Source organism: Triturus cristatus, chromosome 1_2, assembly GCF_964204655.1.
Source record: "Triturus cristatus chromosome 1_2, aTriCri1.1, whole genome shotgun sequence".
Lineage (NCBI taxonomy): Eukaryota > Metazoa > Chordata > Amphibia > Caudata > Salamandridae > Triturus > Triturus cristatus.
The window spans coordinates 1,073,642,856-1,073,661,769 of NC_140580.1; the positions used below are offsets into that span (position 1 = coordinate 1,073,642,856).

Here is an 18,914-nt window from a genome sequence, read left to right on the forward strand (position 1 = left end):
GATTCAAGATGCAGGTTCAGCCCTTTTAACTCAGACAGCAGAGTAGCAGCCCTTCTTGCAGCAGAGCAGCACAGTAGTCCTTCTGAGTCTTCCACAGGTACATAAGAATACTGAAGAGTTGGGTCTGAGGTGCCAGCTTTGAAGTAGGAGAAGGTTCTGAAAGCCTCCACTTCCAGAGGTGTTTGGAATTTCCTGCCTCCAAGTCCAGGCCTCAGCTTGTCTAGGGGCACAATAGACTGGGTGTGAAACCCTTTGTGAGTGTGCTGAGGCAGAGCCTTTCTAATGTGCAAATGTGATAAAGAACAGCGATTCCCTCTTATTAAGTCAGAGGTAGCCCGTCCTGCCAGCACCTTTTCCCCCTTTGTCTCACTGTCTGGGAACAATACACAAAGACCAACTGCTAGCTACATCCAGTCGTGACTTAGTACAAGAAAATTCCAACTTTATAAAAATTGTATTTCAAGAATTGTGACTTAAAACCTGATTTTACCATTAAAGAGGCTTTTAAATGACAATTCTTTATACACCAAACTCAACATTCCTTCCAGCTCCCAATTAAAGTTAGCATTTACTTAATGTAATAAGGAAACCCAATGTTATCCTATAGGAGATAACGGTCTTGCAGTAGTAAAAAACGAATGAAAGAGCTTTTCACTAACAGCACTTGTAGAAGTTTAACGTACATGTTCAACGTTTTAAATACACTGCACCCTGCCCTATGGGTGGTTTAGGGCCTACACTAGGTGAACTTACATGTATTAAAAAAGGAAGGTTTAGGCCTTGGAAAGTGTTTAACTTGTCTTGTCGAAATGGCATTTTAAAACTTCACACACAGGTTGCCATGGCAGGCCTGAGACATATATGCATTGGCTACTTAAGTCGGTGGCACAATCAGTGCTGCAGGCCCACGAGTAGCATTTGATTTACAGGCTGTGGGTACAGGCAGTACCACTTTATTAGAGACCTATAAGTAATTTAAATGTACCAGCTGGATTTAAGCCAATTTTACCATGTTTTAAGGAGCAAGCACACTCACTTTAGCACTGGTTAAGTGCACAGTTTCCTAAGGCCAACAAAAACAAGATATGCAAAAATGGAGGAGTAAGGCAAAATGTTTGGTGAAAGACCACCATACGGCTGACAGGTCTAACACTAACTTATGGTATTTGATTGTGCACATTCCTTCAGAAATATCAGACAACAGACCACAAGTACAGAATGCAGTTGTACATTAATCGATATCTTAAGATCGTAGAATCCTCACTAGTTCCCCGTTAGGAAAGTAGAACATTTTAAATCATTACCTGATGTTTGCAAGTACTTACTTGCTTAACCATAAATGCTCCCAACACGTTTCTACTTGACATTTGCAACCCTTGGACCAATGTCTGCTCATAGACCTGGTCTAAATTTGTGTTTGAGGGGGTGTTTTCTGTACCGTGTGCCTAAATTCTGAAACACTTTCCATATTTGAAATTATTTTGCAGGCAGTTTATCTCTGGTTATTTAGTCACTTCCCTATTTTAACTATGATATAATCTGGTAGTGGTGACTGGTGGTGAGATTGTTGATATTTATTCTAGAATCTGCTTCTAATTAAATCTGTTGTTGCTCTCCTAGCTGCTGCATTTTGATTGATGCGTTATATTAATAGTTCTCTTGGTTTTTATTCATATCTTTTTAGGTTATTTCGTTATGTGCTTTTGTGTATTTTTATAACTGCTAGATGTTTATTTAATGATGGCATTTCACCTGCACTTGACACCCAGGAGACTTTATTTTGTAGTCAATCGGAATCATAAATGTTCCCTGTTTTCGAAAGATTGACAGTTCATGCATAAACAAGCTTGACACAGATTGTACCCAAACCAATTTGACCTAAATAAGGCAATTGGTCTAAATCAGGCTACAGTAACACAACACAAATTGTTTTCACTAAAGACACAAACTATTGACTTTCAGTGTCCAGAGCTGAGATGCAAAGTGTCTGTTTGCTGCATTACACTTCACGTACTCTTATGCAGTTGTTTTGCTCCATAAAACCTATATTTGTGTTTATGCACTGCTCAAGGACATTGGTATGTTAAAACACAAGACGCATCAATGAAACTTGCTTCTAGTCTTCGAGTTGCAAATGTGTATCTTCTTCTTTGACTTTTTCAGCACAAAACAAGTTCATCCTCTGTACAAGACAAGCAACCAGACCTATGGAAGCCGACCACCGACAGTCCACGAAATGCCTGTAAGTTCGATTTGTTACTGTTTTGCCTCCCCTCCTATACTCTCCGGCGGAACATCAATCAATAGAGGGTATGAGGCCTAGTGACGAAAATTTTGATTGTGGTACCAGAAATCTCTGTTCCTTAACCAATACAAATTAGTCACCTTTATCTAATTGTATTCCTGCAAAAAAGTGTAAGTTTCAATGAACAAACCAATCCGTAATCGTATGTCTTATTAAAAATAACGTGACACATAAGAATAAACACAAGATGTTTTTATAATTTAATGGAAGCAAGAATATTCCTGTGGTCACTACATACATGAGTCAAGACAGAGACAATTGAAAAAGCGGAGATAATATTCAGAAAGATGCACAAGGAACTGCTGACCAGAGGAATCTGATGGGAGCACACACGTTTATGTGGTGTGAGGAACTGGTGTTTGGCTTGAAGCGCTTTTGCTGAAGAGTTACCTAAGCCCAAAACATATTACGGCGAGGGTACTAGACAAAGAGATGGAGGATATGAGTGAAGTGTCTTAATTACTAATCTAGTCCATACTTGTGGCAAGAATGGTGAATTCAATAGCGACTTAAAAAAAGAAGCTTCTTTCATCAGTAATAGTCTAGATAAATCATTTAGAAAATCGTAAATTCTATAAAGTAGAGTAAGGAAATCAGAAAGCGAAAATGATTGACCTCTTTATATGTAAATTTTGTTTAGAAGAAATACTATTAAATTCTGCCCAGAACAAAAGTTATCAAAACGTAAAAATAAATGCAGTTTTTGAATTGTATTTTCACATGGCACAAAATCAAATAATGACTTATAAATACAATATAATGACTTGTACAACCCAATCACCACACCGGTATAATTTTTTTTTAATATTACTGACATTTGCAGTCACTGGAATCTATCTCTGGGATATCATGGCTTGTAAGACTCTTTAAAGAGAAATGTTTTCAATATATTTTTGAAGTGGAGGAGGTGGGATTTGTTCTGAGGGTGACGGGGCTGTGTTCCACACCCCGAGTGTGTAGATGGAGAACGGCAGCACAGAACCCGTCGCTCATCTGAAGGGTGGCCAGTCTTTGGTCCAAGTTTACTATCTTAAATACCTCTTTTAGGAAATGGCATTTGCATCTCCGCTGCCAACGGCTACTACTGAGGCCCCGGCACCTTTTTCAAAATGAAGGAAGCGGGATGTCCCAGGTCAGAAGGCGCTGGTTGTCCCGCTTCGGCATGTGTTCTGGGACCCTGTCTCTCAAGGCTTTGCACCTGGATGATGGAATCTTGCTTTTGATTCTTACATTTATTGAGACACAGTAGAGTGTCTTGGAGGTGCGTTTAATGTGGTCACCTTTCTTCCAGTTGCCGGCTACCCCTCCTTCTCATTCTATAACGCATCGAGTCTGCCAGTTAGCTCTGTTTGAAAGGCAATGTAGGGCACGGCTAGTGATTAGGGGTGGATGAAATTTACAAACGATTTTAAAAACAAGATACATGTGCTGTTATTTCTCAACTGCAGAATGGATTCAGCGTTGCTCAGTAGGTAAAAAAATTAAATAAACCCAAATCTCCATTAAGTAGCTTTTAGATGCACTCTCGGCAAGGCAATACAATAGACTTAATAGTATTTGTGTTAAGATGATTAAATTTCCCAGACAGCTGGCAGTGGTCTTGAAAAGAGGCTTCCCAACAGATGCCATGTGTGCGGTGCCTGGCACTTTAATGCACAGGCCCCCTGCTGAGGAAGACGCTTTCAAGCACTCTCAGGGGCCAGGCAGTACAGCTGCCCTAAAGGAATTACTATTAAGCTAATTATGTTTCCCTGCCCGTGACACTGCTCGGCCACACAAGTGTGCCTTGTTCGTCGCTCTGAGAAATGCACACACGCTTCACCTTTCTCGCAGCAAAGAAAAGTAATACACGTGCTGCAGACCGTCACACCTGTATTCTGCCTTTAAAATAAAACACATGGGGCAGGTTGAAGCGAAAACAGGCAAAATTGTGTAAGGTTTTGAATCTGCTCACCATGCGTCACAAGAAAAAATTGCAGCGGGGTGCGTTTCATGCCTGACTACCTGTGAACGTGAGCAAGCATCACCCATGAACTGTATCTGACACCAGGCCAGTGCTTAATTTGTAAAAAAAAAAAAAACATATGTTCCAGGGCCCTCGTCAAGGAGCCCACAGCATTGTGCACCAACCATTGTCCCATCTTGCGCTGCTAGCGACAGTCCACACACCCCTACTAACGCCACACTCCCCCTATAAGTGTGCCACCCCAGACTATTCCAAGCCCCCAAAACTAGAAGAACGTCTTGGGTGGCAAGTATTGGCCATTTTAGTGTATATTGAATTAATGAATAACTGTTGTGCTCATCTCTAAATAAAACAAAGAGTGCCACCATGTGGCAGACTGTCATAAGTGCTGGTGTTGGCAATTTAGTGCCGGTGCTGAGCCCCGGAAACCACTGTCACAAATTTAGCACTGCACCAGGTCCCTACTGGGGATTAACAGCAGAGTGTAGAAAAGAATGCAACATCGCCCTAATCTCCTCTGCAGGAAGCCGAAAATATGAAAGGCTGTGATGACGCATGTGCTTACACATATCACCTGCGTGCCCTGACAAATTGTCAGTGAACCAAGGCAGCACCAGCTCAGCTGTTCCAATTGGTTGTTTAATCACCATCAAATTGCGTGGCACCGATACCTGGAACCTCTGTCAGCTCTTGCTTGGGGAGCAAACAACCTCTTCCACGAGGTGAAAAGGTTTTGGCTCTTTTAAGGCAAGACTATTCACAGCAGCATCTTAAAAGCAAAATAGATAGACAGGCCTTTTTATTCTCTTGTACTCTCACAGGTGTCGCAGAAGGTGTCGCAGAAGGAGACAGGGTTGCTGTGACAGTCCCTAGGGCAATGGTAGGACCTGCAACTGCAGAGACGAAGATTGTTGGTGTGGCTTCAGCATGTGTAGGGTGGTAGTGAGACGGTGATGCAAATAGGAATGCCAACAAGGGGAAGTGTCAGTGTAGATAGTACATGGCTTTCAGAAGAGCAGGCCCATAATATTTACATGCATTAACTTCATGAACATCCATGAAAATCCTTCAAAACCATAGAAAAATATACATAAAGCTTGCTGTGAGACAGGGTGGGCTGCAAAACCTGAATATTCCAGTGTTTCTTAAGCCTATTACATTCTGGTAATATTCCTTCTTTTTCCTTAAAACCAACAGAGATCTTCATGCTGAGGCAGGATTTGATTTTGAAGAATGTGTCTTTTCTCTTTATTTTTATCTTGGACTCCTCCTTTTCCAACCGCCTCATCCTCATCCTTGTTCAAGAAGTATGTGAATAAGGAGTCCTTGATCCTCTAAGACAGAGTAAATCTAGAAGAACACGCCACACAGTAAACTGGGACAGCGGTGGACTAAAATGCCAGGAGATAACACAACTACCCCAACTACTTACCAGACGTGGAAATCCAAACTTTACTACTTCTCTACATAACTCCTACTTGCTCCATCACAAATAAGGAAGAACTCTCTATTCTTACAGTCCTCATCAACCCAAACAGAACATCCCAACCGAATCACAGAACAATAAACCCGAATAACCTTCAAACAATAACCCCTACCTCTGAAAATCACGAGCCTTCTTTAGAGAATGCCTCAAACCAGATCTCCTGCCTCCTACTAAACTGCCGCTCAGCCCTAAAACACACCTCTGACATCGCCGACCTCATTCTAAACCTGAAAATGGACATAACTATCCTCACGGAAACTTGGCTCGCAGCATCATCCTCGCCATGCCTAGACCTTCTAGTCCCCCCCAAACTACAACATCATAAGACTAGACAGACCTAACAAAAAGGGCGGAGGCATCGCCTGTATACATCGATCCGACATCACTATCTCGAAGTTTCACTCCGAACCCCTGGGTTCTTGTGAATATCTAGGGATTTCCCTAAAGTCCTCAGATAACCACTCCCACAAACTACATATACTCTACCATCCCCCAGGTAAGAACGCAGTATTCACAGACCAGCTTATGGAAATAATTACTACTAACTCCACCCCTCGTTCCAATGACATATATTCCTTAGCGACTTCAATCCCCTTTGGGAAGGCCCCTAGGCAAGCAGGTGAACGCTATCAAAATCTTCCCAGCAGACCATTGCCTGATCCAAGCCATCTCAAAGCCCACTCACTCCAAAGGTGCTACACTTGACTGAATCATCTCTAAAGATAACATGATTGAATCTATCTCGATCACCCCTTGTAATTGGTCAGACCATCACATTATTACCTTCCAAATTCCCTCCGCTAGAAAGAAAACGTACTCACAGCAATTCAAGCCTAAACACTGGATAAGAGACACGAAAAACCTAAACTGGAACAACCTAGCTTCCCATTGTGAGAGAGTTCTCTCTCCTCCCAATAACATGTCAGACGTCAATGACCTCACTGCTCACTACAACTCCATGATGACCAAAGTCTTAGACCAAGTAGCCCCACCAAAACTCAAAAGAATACCGGACAAAGACAAAAACCCATGGTTCAAAGGAGCCTTGAATGAAGAGAGATGTAAACTAAGATTAACTGAACGGAAATGAAGACAACATCCCTCCTCCCTCCAACTCAAAATACTTAGGAAATCTAGAAACTCCTATAACAAACGTATTCTACAATAAAATAAAAGACTTCTTCAGATCAGAACTGGACAATGCCAAAAACCGAAGAAACTCTTTGAAATGCTAAAACAACAATCTAACAAATTGGCCAAAACCGCACTCTTGAAATCACAGCTTATTAGTGAAGAATTTTCTTCATTCTTCACAGCAAAAAACAAGTCCCTTCAACTCGAGCTAAGGACGGCAGCAATTAATTAAGCTACCCTAAAGACCTCACAAGCTGAAAATCCTAAACAACTTGATCTACCTTTGCCTAAAAATAACGCTCATTGGTCTACCTTCAAACTTTACGATCTCAGTGACATCACCAAAACCTTAGCAACTATCAAACCCAATAACCACTTCAATGACCCTGTCCCCTCAAACTGCCTACCCCACATCTATCATATCATCTCCCCTATCTGGGCTAAAATCATCAATGCCTCGTTAGTGCAAGGTCACATCCCGAATAGCCTAAAAATTGATCAAGTCACCCTTATCCTAAAAAAACCGACAGCAAATACCTCCGACCATAATAACTTCCGAACTATTACAAACATTCCCGTGCTAGCCAAGGTCCTGGAAAAATGTGTTCAGCAAAAACTGAACCAACACATCACGGATTTCAACCTACTGAACGCGTGCCATTAGGGTTTCAGACCCGGGCATAGCAGAGAAACAGCGATTCTGCATATAGTAGACTACGCCCTCCTCGCTCTTGACCATAAATGAAACCTTCCTACTAGACCTTCTCGACCTCTCTTCAGCCTTCGACAAGTCAATCACGACAAAAGTCTAAGAAGACTGGAAAACAGGATGGGTTTATCCAGCACAGTCCTTCAGTGGTTTAAATCCTTTCTGGAAAACAGAACGCAATTGTTCATGGTGAATAAAAATCTTTCTCCCTCTTCACCCAACCTACTAGGAGTACCACAAGGCTCAACCCTATCCCCTGCACTATTCAACCTTTATGTCGAACCACTAACCGAACTACTACAGCAGGCGAATATCTCCTATTACATGTACGCTGACAACACTCAACTTTACATCAAGATCACTTCCATTGAAGAGATAAAGATGATAAATCAAGCTCTACAAAAGACCATCCACTGACTAACGGCCAACTTCCTCAAGCTAAACTCACAAAAAACTGAATTTCTCTTAATCTCCCCCCCTAAAAACTCTCTGGAGATAAAGGAATGGACCAAGATGATCACTGCTCTAAATTGCACGCCGCTTCTGGTGGACCCCACCAAATCGCTAGGAGTTACACTGGATAAGAACCTTAACATGTAGACATACATCAACCTGTTGGCTGAAAATGCCCGCTTTCACCTCAGCTATCTCAGAAAAATGAAACCATTCATTGAGAACCCTGACCTCAAAACTGCAGTTCAGGCTTTAGTCATCTCGAGGTTGGAGTACGGATGTACTACCCTCTCGGGGCTTTCCAAAATCTCAACAGCCCCTTTAAAAGCCTGTCTCAATGCAGCCGCAAGACTCCTAACAGGATCTAGGAAATTTGACCACATATCGCCACACCTGAAGGCGCTCAACTGGCTACCCTACGAAGCTAGGTTCCACCTAAAGATTGCCTGCATCACTCATAATGCTCTACACCAAGAAACTTACTTTATCTAGAGGAAACAGACACTCTAGGAGCTCCGACAATCTACTCCTGAAACCCTCTCGCTCCAGCAAGAAAAAAACTTTTGACAGAGCATTCTCCGGAGCGGCACCAAGATTATGGAACTCGCTACCTCCTTGCACCGGAAAAATCTCTTCTACACCACTATTCAAAAGGGAAGCAAATTCCTCCCTTAATTCCGCACATGGCTCACTGTATGGGGCCCTACCATCACACCAGCTATTTCACTGACTTGCAAGGCACTGAACCAGTCTACTACTTCAAACTGGTCTCTACACTCCCCTTAATGACACCCTCGCCTCTATGAATTACTCGTACCCGAACTTGTTCCTACTGATCCGAACAAATCCTCTCTATTATCGCTTCTGCTACCTGCCGAACCTTGTTAAAAATGTTTTGATACTTTTTCTGCTCCGTTTTTGCAAAATGTTCTATACTTACTCTGTGATTCTGTGTTCACCTAAAAATACACCGGACACCATTCACCAACAATCTGTAGTGCTGACTGCATGAGGAGTAGCCTCATGCAGACCGAAACCGGTCCTAGGATGCTTGTTTCCAGTCCAGGGAGGACCTGGCTTGGCAATTCAGGCTGGACTGTTCCCATGAGGCACAGGGTCAAGACTGATTTGCATATGGCTGGGTTCAAACTGGAACGGCATGGTGAGGAAAAAACGATGGATTTAGGCCCAGATCTCTGTACTGGGATGAATGTATGACATTGTTCTGCATTCTGTCCATCAACTGTTGTTTTTTCATTTCTAAAAGTGGCATTTTCAAACCCACTATTTAAAAAACATCTTTACGAAAAGATGTGTCATTACATTCTGAGTTCAGAGAGCCTAAACTTTATTCCTATATTTTGTCCCAATGGGAAGTTATAATGGTAAAATGTTACAAAATATCTCCCATGCTATCCTGTGGGACAGATAGCCTTTCAATAGTGAAAAACGAAATTGGCAGTATTTATCAGGACAAGTCACACCCACCAGTACATGCCCTACCTTTTACATACACTGCGCCCTGCCCATAAGGGTACATTGGGCCTACCTAACACGTGTCTTACATGTAACAAAAGGGAAGGTTAGGGCCTGGCAAGTGGGTGCACTTGCCAGGTCGACATGACAGTTTAAAACTGCGCACAACACTGCAGTGACAGGTCTCAGATACCTTTTCAGTGCTACTCATGTGGGTGGCACAATCAGTGCTAAAGGCCCACTAGTAGCATTCAATTTACAGGCCCTGACACACTAAGCGCACTTTACTAGGGACTTACCAGTAAATCAAATATGCTAATCAGGGAGAACCAATTGTAATAACAATTTACACAGGGAGCACTTGCACTTTGACACTGATCAGCAGTGGTAAAGTGCCCAAAGCATCTAAGCCAGCAAAAACAAACTCCAGCACAGCATCAACAATACAGGAGGTAGAGGCAAAAAGTCAGAGTAACCCACGCCAAAGATGCCAAGTTTAACACTCAGTCTGCATTTATTCCGTACACTGAATGACCATGCACTTCACTTGGAGAGCGACCCTGTTCCTTCAGAACTTTGAGTACGCAAATAAGAACCAAACGAGAAGGAGGATTCTATCTTTTACCGAATACCCAGATATTAGAAAAGGCAAATCTTTTGTACAAAAAGAGGCTGTCATTGTTGGATAAATGGACAAGGTGCAGGACAAAATTAAGAGGTAAAGCAACCTACTGTTACTTCAGATCGGGAAAGAAATATGACAGACTAGCCTCTTCCAAGTGGATTTGAAAAGTCCAAACAGGATTGACCTCTCACTCCTATCCTGTAGCCCAAAGTGATTGCCACTTTTCAGAGGGCCACTGGGTACGCAGGGGTTAATGGGCCCAACCGTGGTCGTTTAGGACTTTTACTCCTGATGTCCCAGGGTCTGACCTACTATGGATTCTGAGCAAGTGAGCTAAGTACCGCTTCTGCACTTGACTCTTGATGGTAGTTGCGCTCCCTTGGGGTGAGAGAAGTGTGAATACAGATTTGTGAACATGACTCCTAACTCAAATGCGCACAGCAGTATCAATAAATCAATGACCAGTCAAATTCTTATCCTTAAAATAAAAAGAAGTATTTTATTTCTAATACTACACATTCAAAGGCAGGTTACGCAATTATATAGACAGCAACACATTATCCCTTTAAGTTCGGGGGATCTAGTGTTTTACTGGCAAATTCCTGTCCCACCCGCTCCCTGCAGTGTGGTCAGGGTTATTCCCCATTCACTGGTGGCCCCATCCAGGGAATGCTTACTCGTAAGCCTTAACTCAAGAGTCCATCCGTGGACACTAGTAAGGTTGAGTTCCTGTACGATCAGTCGACTGCATGTGGGAAGCGTGGCAGTACAGGGAAAGCGCATAAGGTCTCCACTGAGCCTATGCTGTCATCTCCGGCAGCGACAGGAGAAGTCCTGCTCTCCACTTGCACAGTAAGTTCTGTGCTCTGCAAAGTGGGGGGAGGGGGAGGCAAGAGTTTGTTCGAAAGCTTCTGAGCTGGGTCCTGGTGATGTGGCGATGCATTTACAGCGTCCTTACTAAGTTCACAGGATCGGGTCCGGTGCAATCCTTGATGCTCTTTATGACCGACGGGGCATCACGGTTGCATATTTCTCAGGCTTCTGCCCAAATCTCACAGCATTATTTCTGGTAGTCCCTCCTGGCATATGGGGTTGTCGCACCACAGCCTCTAAAGTGCCGGGCCCCACAGCACGGCAATCTGTACCACAGCGGCACCTCGTGGCACAACGGGCTGCTGCTACGATCCAGCACAGGCTTCGACCTTGGTGATCAGGCAGGAACTGGTGACCTCTCCTGGAATATGGGTTCGCCCCAAACATGCTGCACCGGTTTGGCTCACGCCACATCTTACATGGATAACTTCACGGCAGCCTTCTCCTGGCATAGAGGGGTTGCCAACTTGAATCGGCACATGGGCAATGACCCAATCATTGCAGCAGCCGTCTCCTCACACCTTGCTCCAGAAGTTCACTCAACAGAGCTCCCCACTGGACCTCGTTCCCTCAAATGCTCTCCTCACAGGCCGCACTGGTCTTTACAAGCAGGCAGGTGCTGGTGCTCCAGGTTCAAGAGCAGGTGGTCTTGGTTTGCTTTGATAATGCTCTCTCACCCAACAGGGAGACTAGCAGGCTTTGGCACCCAGTCCTGGTCACAGGCAGAAGTCTTGCAGAGCTTCCCCTCCTCACACAGCCCATCTGGCTGATTGACAGGAGATCATTTTTGGGGTATCAACCTCCCCTTCTTATATCCTTTCCAGAGATCTAATGTGATTTAGGGTCTGTGTCTTTGAAGTTGTAATCTCTTTCTGAATCTAAGAACACCCTTTTAAAGTGTACAAGTGGATTCTCTCTCTCCGTTCTCCAGTGTGTCCCACCCAGCTCACAGGAATGGAGCAATACACAAATCTGTCTAGGGTTATTCCTGCAACGCCATTGCAGGCACACTTGCACATACTGTATGTACACAACACCCACCCTATCCAGTACTGTTACCTCCATACATTATGCCATCACAGACACACATACCCTCAGCACACACCTAAAGTCTGTGCGCAGTTTTCAATTCTGTAGTCTTTCTGCATTGTGCCACTTTCAGGTAGACGTACAGCCAGCACACACACACTTACCATGCGCACACTGTAACCTTCTGTATTGTGCTTTTTGCAAGCACGCATAAATTCAGCACATACACTTAACATCTATGCACTGTACAGCATTTCGCCCTTCATGTACTGCGCCACTCACCGGCACACAAACTCAGCATCTGCATTTACCATTCATGCACTGCCTAGTGCTACATCCTTCATGTACTGTACCACTCGCCGGTACACATACACCCAACACATGCATTCACCATGCACACACTCAGGAGCGGCTGGTGACCTTTTAAAATGGTAAGGCAAGCGGAGTGCCTCACCGCCTCCAAAAAACACAAAAGCACATTTTCTCTCTCTACAAAAGCCCAAATAAAAAGAAAAACCTTCCTCAAAAGCCCAAATAAAAACAAGCCCTCCTTCAAAAATAAAACAAACAGTAAAGCATTATATAAAAATAAATTGTACTTTTTTCGGGCTCTGCGTCCTCATTGCTGTCTTTCCGAAGCCTGTGGAATGAAGAACCCCCCAAATCAATCCAGACGCTGCTCTCATGCTGCATGAGAGCAGCGCCAGGATTGAATGGAGCGGGTGGGCCTAACACTCCTTCTGGCCATAGAGGCCTGTGCTTGGTCTCCACTCAGCTGTCTAAGACAGCTGGGTGGAGAGCTTCAAAGTGCACGTTACTTTGGTCTGCGCAAGACCGCCAGCCAGGCCAAAGTGACAGGCGCACTTTGAAGTGAGTGGACACCACTATGCCAGTCCTCCTGCTGCAAATCAGGAGCAGAGGACAGCCAGGACACGCTCTCCTGGTTCGGGGGCAGGCTGACGGCTGCGGCTCCCCTTGGTTAAAAATAAAATGGCAATGAAATCATTTCATTGCAATTTTATTTTAATATTGTGCGGCTTGCAACAGGCAGGGGGGTGAAGCTCCCCTGCCCTCATAAAGAAACCACACAGTGTCCTAGTGTGTGCATGGTGAATGCATTGCACCCTTCCCAGGCACCACTCCTGCGCTCTGCAGCACTTCACATCCAACAGATGGAGGCCAATGGGTGAGTTAAGCACACAGCAGCAGAACTTTAAAAAGTGAGTGAGCCAGGCCTCACTCCAGTGATACAGGTTAAAAAAGACCTGTTCACTCCTACTGATCACTACACAATATGCTGCCACCATTGTGCTTGTGCTGCTTAACTCCTGTTCATGGCGGTAGCCTTCCACCACTAAGAGGGTAGCGCTTGGGCACTCCTGGTCGAACAAGACTGCAATCCATGAAACAGGCCTATGTCATGGCACACACGCATGATCTGTGTTTGCCTATTTTTTTTTTAACAAAGTTTATTGTGTTTCAAGGTGATGAAATACAACAAGCAGTCATATCAAATACAATAAACTCCCCCTTGTATATATTTTCAATGACTTAATAGCATCTGTAGTAACTTTTCAATCTCACCCCACAGTACCCGCCTACCTCCCCCAGTCGTGCCCCTTAATCATCACAGCTTATGTTGGTGTTTCAGTTTAAACCCTCTCCGTGCAATCAGAACCAAATAAGCATCAATCAGAGCTTTTGGTTCAGTAGTGGTCTATCATAACATAACATAACATACCATAACATGTGTGTTTGTAAAGCGCACGTTCACCGATTGGTCTCTTGGCGCTGAATAACAGATGTTTATTGTTACCCAACTCAATGGTACTCAGTTTATCGACCACAGATGGATGAAAGGCTGTGTGGACCCGCCGGAATTTGAACCTGTGATCATGAGGTCGAACACAGGCCCCTGCAGTGGATGCACTAGTTCACTGACCCACCAGACCCGGCAGAGCAGAGCATCTGCTCCAGCAGCCTCTGTCTTAAGGAAGTTAGACGTACAAAGAATGAGTCCCTTCAAGGGTGCTGGGGGATCTGGGTCTTTCATGCAATCTACTAGTGCCTCCACGGTTTTGGCCATATCTAATGACCCCGTCCATATCTAGCCTCTTGGAGCAGGATTGCACTTTCAGAGCCCACCCATCTTTCTAGTTCCCTTTGCCATACCACCACAAGAGGGCCCCCTGGAGCCTACTAATACTTTGTGGTTTCCCGCTTTGCAAGAATAAAAGCTAGGTCCTGAAATTTACTTGTGGACTTGGCCTTAGCACTGTGTGGAGACCAGCTCAATGAGCAATGTCCTGGAGTGCATGGGACTTCTCTCTCAATGATATCTGCGACCATGCTTGTGACTTCTTCCCAGAAGGCAGCGAGCATCGGAAAAATTTCAGAACATATGTATAAACTCTAGCCCCTCCTCCCAGCACCTTGGGCACGTCGCACTCACTGCATGAAAACCCCCTCCTCCCCCACGTCGCACTCACTGCATGAAAATATCTATTTATTTTTCCAGGAGTGAGGTATGCCCTGTGTAGAACATAGAAATGAATTAGCTAAAAATGGGCGTTCCTCAATATTTTGGGTACCCTTTCTAATATATTCGCCCAATCTCTCCTGTAAGGGGTTCCACAGGTCTTCTTCCCATCGGGTTCGGAGGGCGGTCAGGGACAGCATCATGTCCTCCCTGATCTTCTTATATGAGCAGGTGGCAGCTTTAAAAGTTCCTGAAGGCGTGACTATATAATGACAGCTCTTGTGGTGTGGCTTATCTGACATGCCTGCACCCTAGTGTCTGCGGATTGCCGTGGTCCTGGTGCTAGGGAGCAGAAAGTGGCCTGGGGGTAAATCATACCTCAGTCGGACCTGCTCGAACGGGAGGAGTACCTCGGCCACGAACAAGTGACCCAGTATTGACTCCCTTGCAGCCACCCACTCCTCCATACCCCGCCAGTCTCTCCTATATGGCATGATCTGTGTTTGCCTAGGACAATAAAAATCCGCTTAGGAATCCAAACATCAGTACAGGTGAGCACTCAGGGCAGGTGTACATGTCCATTACCATGCAGAGGACTTTTCTGTTCCAACACACTACGAAAAACTACTTGGGAGGACAAGAACATCAGTGGCATTACCTATAGGTTTTTAATGTGTGAAGAATGCAGAACCAGGATCGGCTACTGTAAATCCCACAGGATCACTGACCACCAGTCAAATCAAGGATCACTGATCCAAACTGTTTTTAAACAGATACACCCATCACTAGTCAAACAAAAGTACAATAAACAACCACAGGCCTAGAGATGAAAACTTCTGAATAGTATGCGTGAGACCCATGCTGTGTGTAGACGTTAGTGGTTAAGTTTAGACTTTTCAACACACAATGCAACCATCTTAAGCAGTACTTTCATCCATCTTCTAGTCATACGTCAGCAGATCCAACAATCAAGGAAATGCATGGAGGATCCTCATATGGCATACATGATGTGTTCCCGGTTAATTGATTGGTAATGATTTTGCGCCAATAGATATCTTTAGGAAAATCTCAGACCCAGGTGTTTCCAAGCCGCAACCATTCTTCTGTACGATTGCTGAGAAGCTTCTCCTGTGAAAGAAGACGTGTTGTTTCTCACCCTTCTCTCACCCTGACCACCGCTTTCCCAGCACATGGCTGTCTCTGAGGTGGGATATGATCATTTAACTCTGGGAGCACCCATTCAGAGAGATTGCGGGACTAATCTTTGAATCCAATGCCCCCACTTTCCCTCTGGGAATGGTGTTATTCCTATCACTTAATATAAAACAGAAGATTCCCACTTCGTGAGTTGAGTGATGCATTTGGCTTTCTACTGTTAGTTGCAGATGATTCTAAGACCCAGGCTTTAAGCGGGGGAAAGTGGTTGTCTGGGTTTATCGGAAAGAAAGACATATTTACCTCCCACCCTTCCTCTGGATGTAGACACCCATGAGGAGCTGTTAGATGCACATGAACTGTTGGCCTTGGATCCTGAAGACAATAGTATCATCTCGTTCCCTGCCTACCTCTTGACAAGTGTTTCTAAGTGATTCTCTAAATGCTTGGACCCAAGGGACTGAACACGCCAAGAGATTATTTTGCACAATATCGCATTCAGAAGTGATATCTGGCAGCGATAGGGGGACCTGATGTTGTCCAAAACATAGCCATAAAATATTATGTTAGTTAAGAAACGAACCTTTTGGTCTAACACTCGAAGAAGGAAAGAACAGGCCTCCCTTCTTCTGGCATCAAGATATACAGTTTTGCACCCTTACATATTAAAAGCCGTTTGCATCTTAACAAGCGGCACCAAGAGCGAAGGCCAAAAGGGAAAGCTCCAAAGAGATTCAAGAGAGCTGATTATTCAGGAAATGGGCCTGTGATCTCTGGAACTCCTTGCATGAGATCTAAGAAGACCCATTCCCCTTGTTGGCTTTTTGAAATTATTAAAGACTTGGCAGTTCAGATCTCCATTATTAATAGCATCATATTATAATGCTCTGTCTGGGTTAGTTAGCAGATAACACGATAGTGATATTTAAATCTTTTAATAGCCACTGTGCTGTTATGTGTAAGATGATTTCATGGCGAAGTTCATAGCTGTGAAACACTGGTTTCTCACAGCTTCCATTTTCCTTTCCGCGGGGGTATGTGGGTGCATATTCTTCGGAGGTTCATGAAGCAGGTTTAAGCCATGGTAGCAAGAAACCGCACAACCCTAAATACGGTGAAAAATTCAATGTCAATTTTTTCAAGAGGACACCGTTTGTCCAAATCTGCATGGCAAAGAGGTAGAGGGGTTGCTTCAGGATGGCAGTATTGACGGAAACGATAAACTTGCAGTGCCAGCTTCATAGCCATGAGAAAGTCTCAATTACCGACGCTTAAAGGTTGGCTTCAGACAGCAGCTGAATGTGTTAGTCACAAACTCTTCCTCACTAGGTGTGGGGACATAACCGCTCCGATGGCTTGGTTGATGTCTTTTACCAAGTGTGTGCCTTGTGTAGTGTTCAGTTTAAATATCCTGATCTAAAGCCAACATTTTGACGTCCTATAAAGTTTAAAGAGCACATCATAGTTTGCCTTCCAGAATCTGGTGGTTGCCAATGTAGCTGTCAACGTATACAAGTCTAGAACCCTGCGACACATAAGCAGGACCCCTTATATGGTCATTGTCTGCCATTGTGCATGCTGCCTCAGCACAACCATGTGGAACGTAGAGGCCTTACATACGAGCAGAGGTCCAACACGCCGCTGACCGACTGAAACAGGACTCCAAGAACCTGAAGGGAAGTAATGATACAAGACCATAATAGAAACCATAGCAATACAACTGGCCCTTGGCATGCTGGGGGGTCCTGTGAGAATTCACATGGAGAAAGACAAAAACAAAGGTGCATGTGAATCCAGTGGAATTTGATATGGTCCAGAAAAGAAGACTGAGTAAAAACGAAGGCAAGAAATGTTTTGTTTAAATTCGCAACCACTTTACCCGCTTAAAAAGCAAGGACTGTGACCAGGAAGCAGGGTGATGCGATAGCTTGATGTAGGAACTTCAGTAATTTTGAAACAACTGTGCCCACAAACTGGTGATATTGCTGTCAAACAAAACAGAGTTGGGTTTAATGCGCATGACTAGCATGATTCTTGTGCTCTTGTGCTACTGATATTAAAGAAATAAAACTGCACGTGGTAAAACACTGAAAAAGTAAAACGCAATGTTTTTGATGTGACTAAAAAGACCTATTAATGGTTTTAAAAATCTTTGAAAACAAAATATATTACAAAATATTTAAAAATAATGTTTTTTTCCCCCCCACTCCAGACATGTTTCAACAGCAAATCCAACGAATTTTCCAACCGTCTTGCCAAAAGTGGAATGTTCCGAAACAATGGCTTAAACACCGGCATGGATACGAGTTATGTGACAGGCCCTGACAACCTCATCACTCTGTACGACAGGCTCAACTTCCACAAAAGCTACAACATGGGTGGCCCTTCCGAGTCTGGATAGCACTCCTGTGGGATGCAATAAATGGGGCTTGGAAAACCGAACGAGATCATGAATGGCTTCTGATTTTCAAAAGATGCACAACAAATTCAAATCCACTAATGCCTTAAGGAGCTGAACTGTGCCTTATCTTATCCATCGTGATAGTCTGCACTCCACTTGAGATGCCAAATATGGCTGATTAAAAACTCTACATATACATGCCGTGAAAACAGAACCCCAGACAAGCTCCTTAAAGTTTCATCTGACAGTGTTGTATGCATCACCAACATCTGGGGAAGAAGACCCACATTCTGTGCATGTGGTGACGTATAACGAAGGCTTCTTGATATTGTAGAAGGATGGTGAAATAAAGTCTTTTGGATTAAATTTTCCGCGTTCATGGGTTTTGTGGAAATTTCTATTTCAAACTGTTACAGCATGGGCCAGAACAATAAAATACAAAAAAAGCAGACATCAATGTGCATACTTACATTTTTGTATGGACTTGGCATGATCTAGTGGTAGCAATTCCGTAGCTACTCAAAAGATGGACCACTAAAAGCATATATTAGAAATTTAGAACAAACCTGAAAGACTATTGTCGTGCAAGAATGCAGTTGAATAAATGCATGGTTGAGAATCTGTTATCACGAGGTCATTTGGTGCATAGATGCCCCAGGGATATGGCCATTTGGAAATGCAAATTTGGTTGTGTCAAAAAAGGGAAACGCATCAGTCTAACTATCTGACTGGTATGGAGCTGATTTGATGAGGTGGATCCTTGCCGCATCTCCGTGTCAGTATTTATCTTTCTTGGTAATTTTTAATACTGCCATGTTGCATG

General features: G+C 43.9%; 1 protein-coding gene across 1 annotated transcript in view; it reads left to right on the forward strand.

Annotated features, from left to right (window-relative positions):
• PIERCE1 (piercer of microtubule wall 1) overlaps positions 1 to 18,457 on the forward strand; it is a 76,950-nt gene extending 58,493 nt beyond the window's left edge. Inside the window, exons 2-3 of the mRNA XM_085612846.1 lie at positions 2,164 to 2,242; positions 17,903 to 18,457. Coding sequence (XP_085468972.1) covers positions 2,164 to 2,242; positions 17,903 to 18,091 — 268 coding nt within the window. The 3' untranslated portion in view covers positions 18,092 to 18,457. The remainder of the gene's footprint in view (positions 1 to 2,163; positions 2,243 to 17,902) is intronic.
• Positions 18,458 to 18,914: the final 457 nt, after the last annotated feature.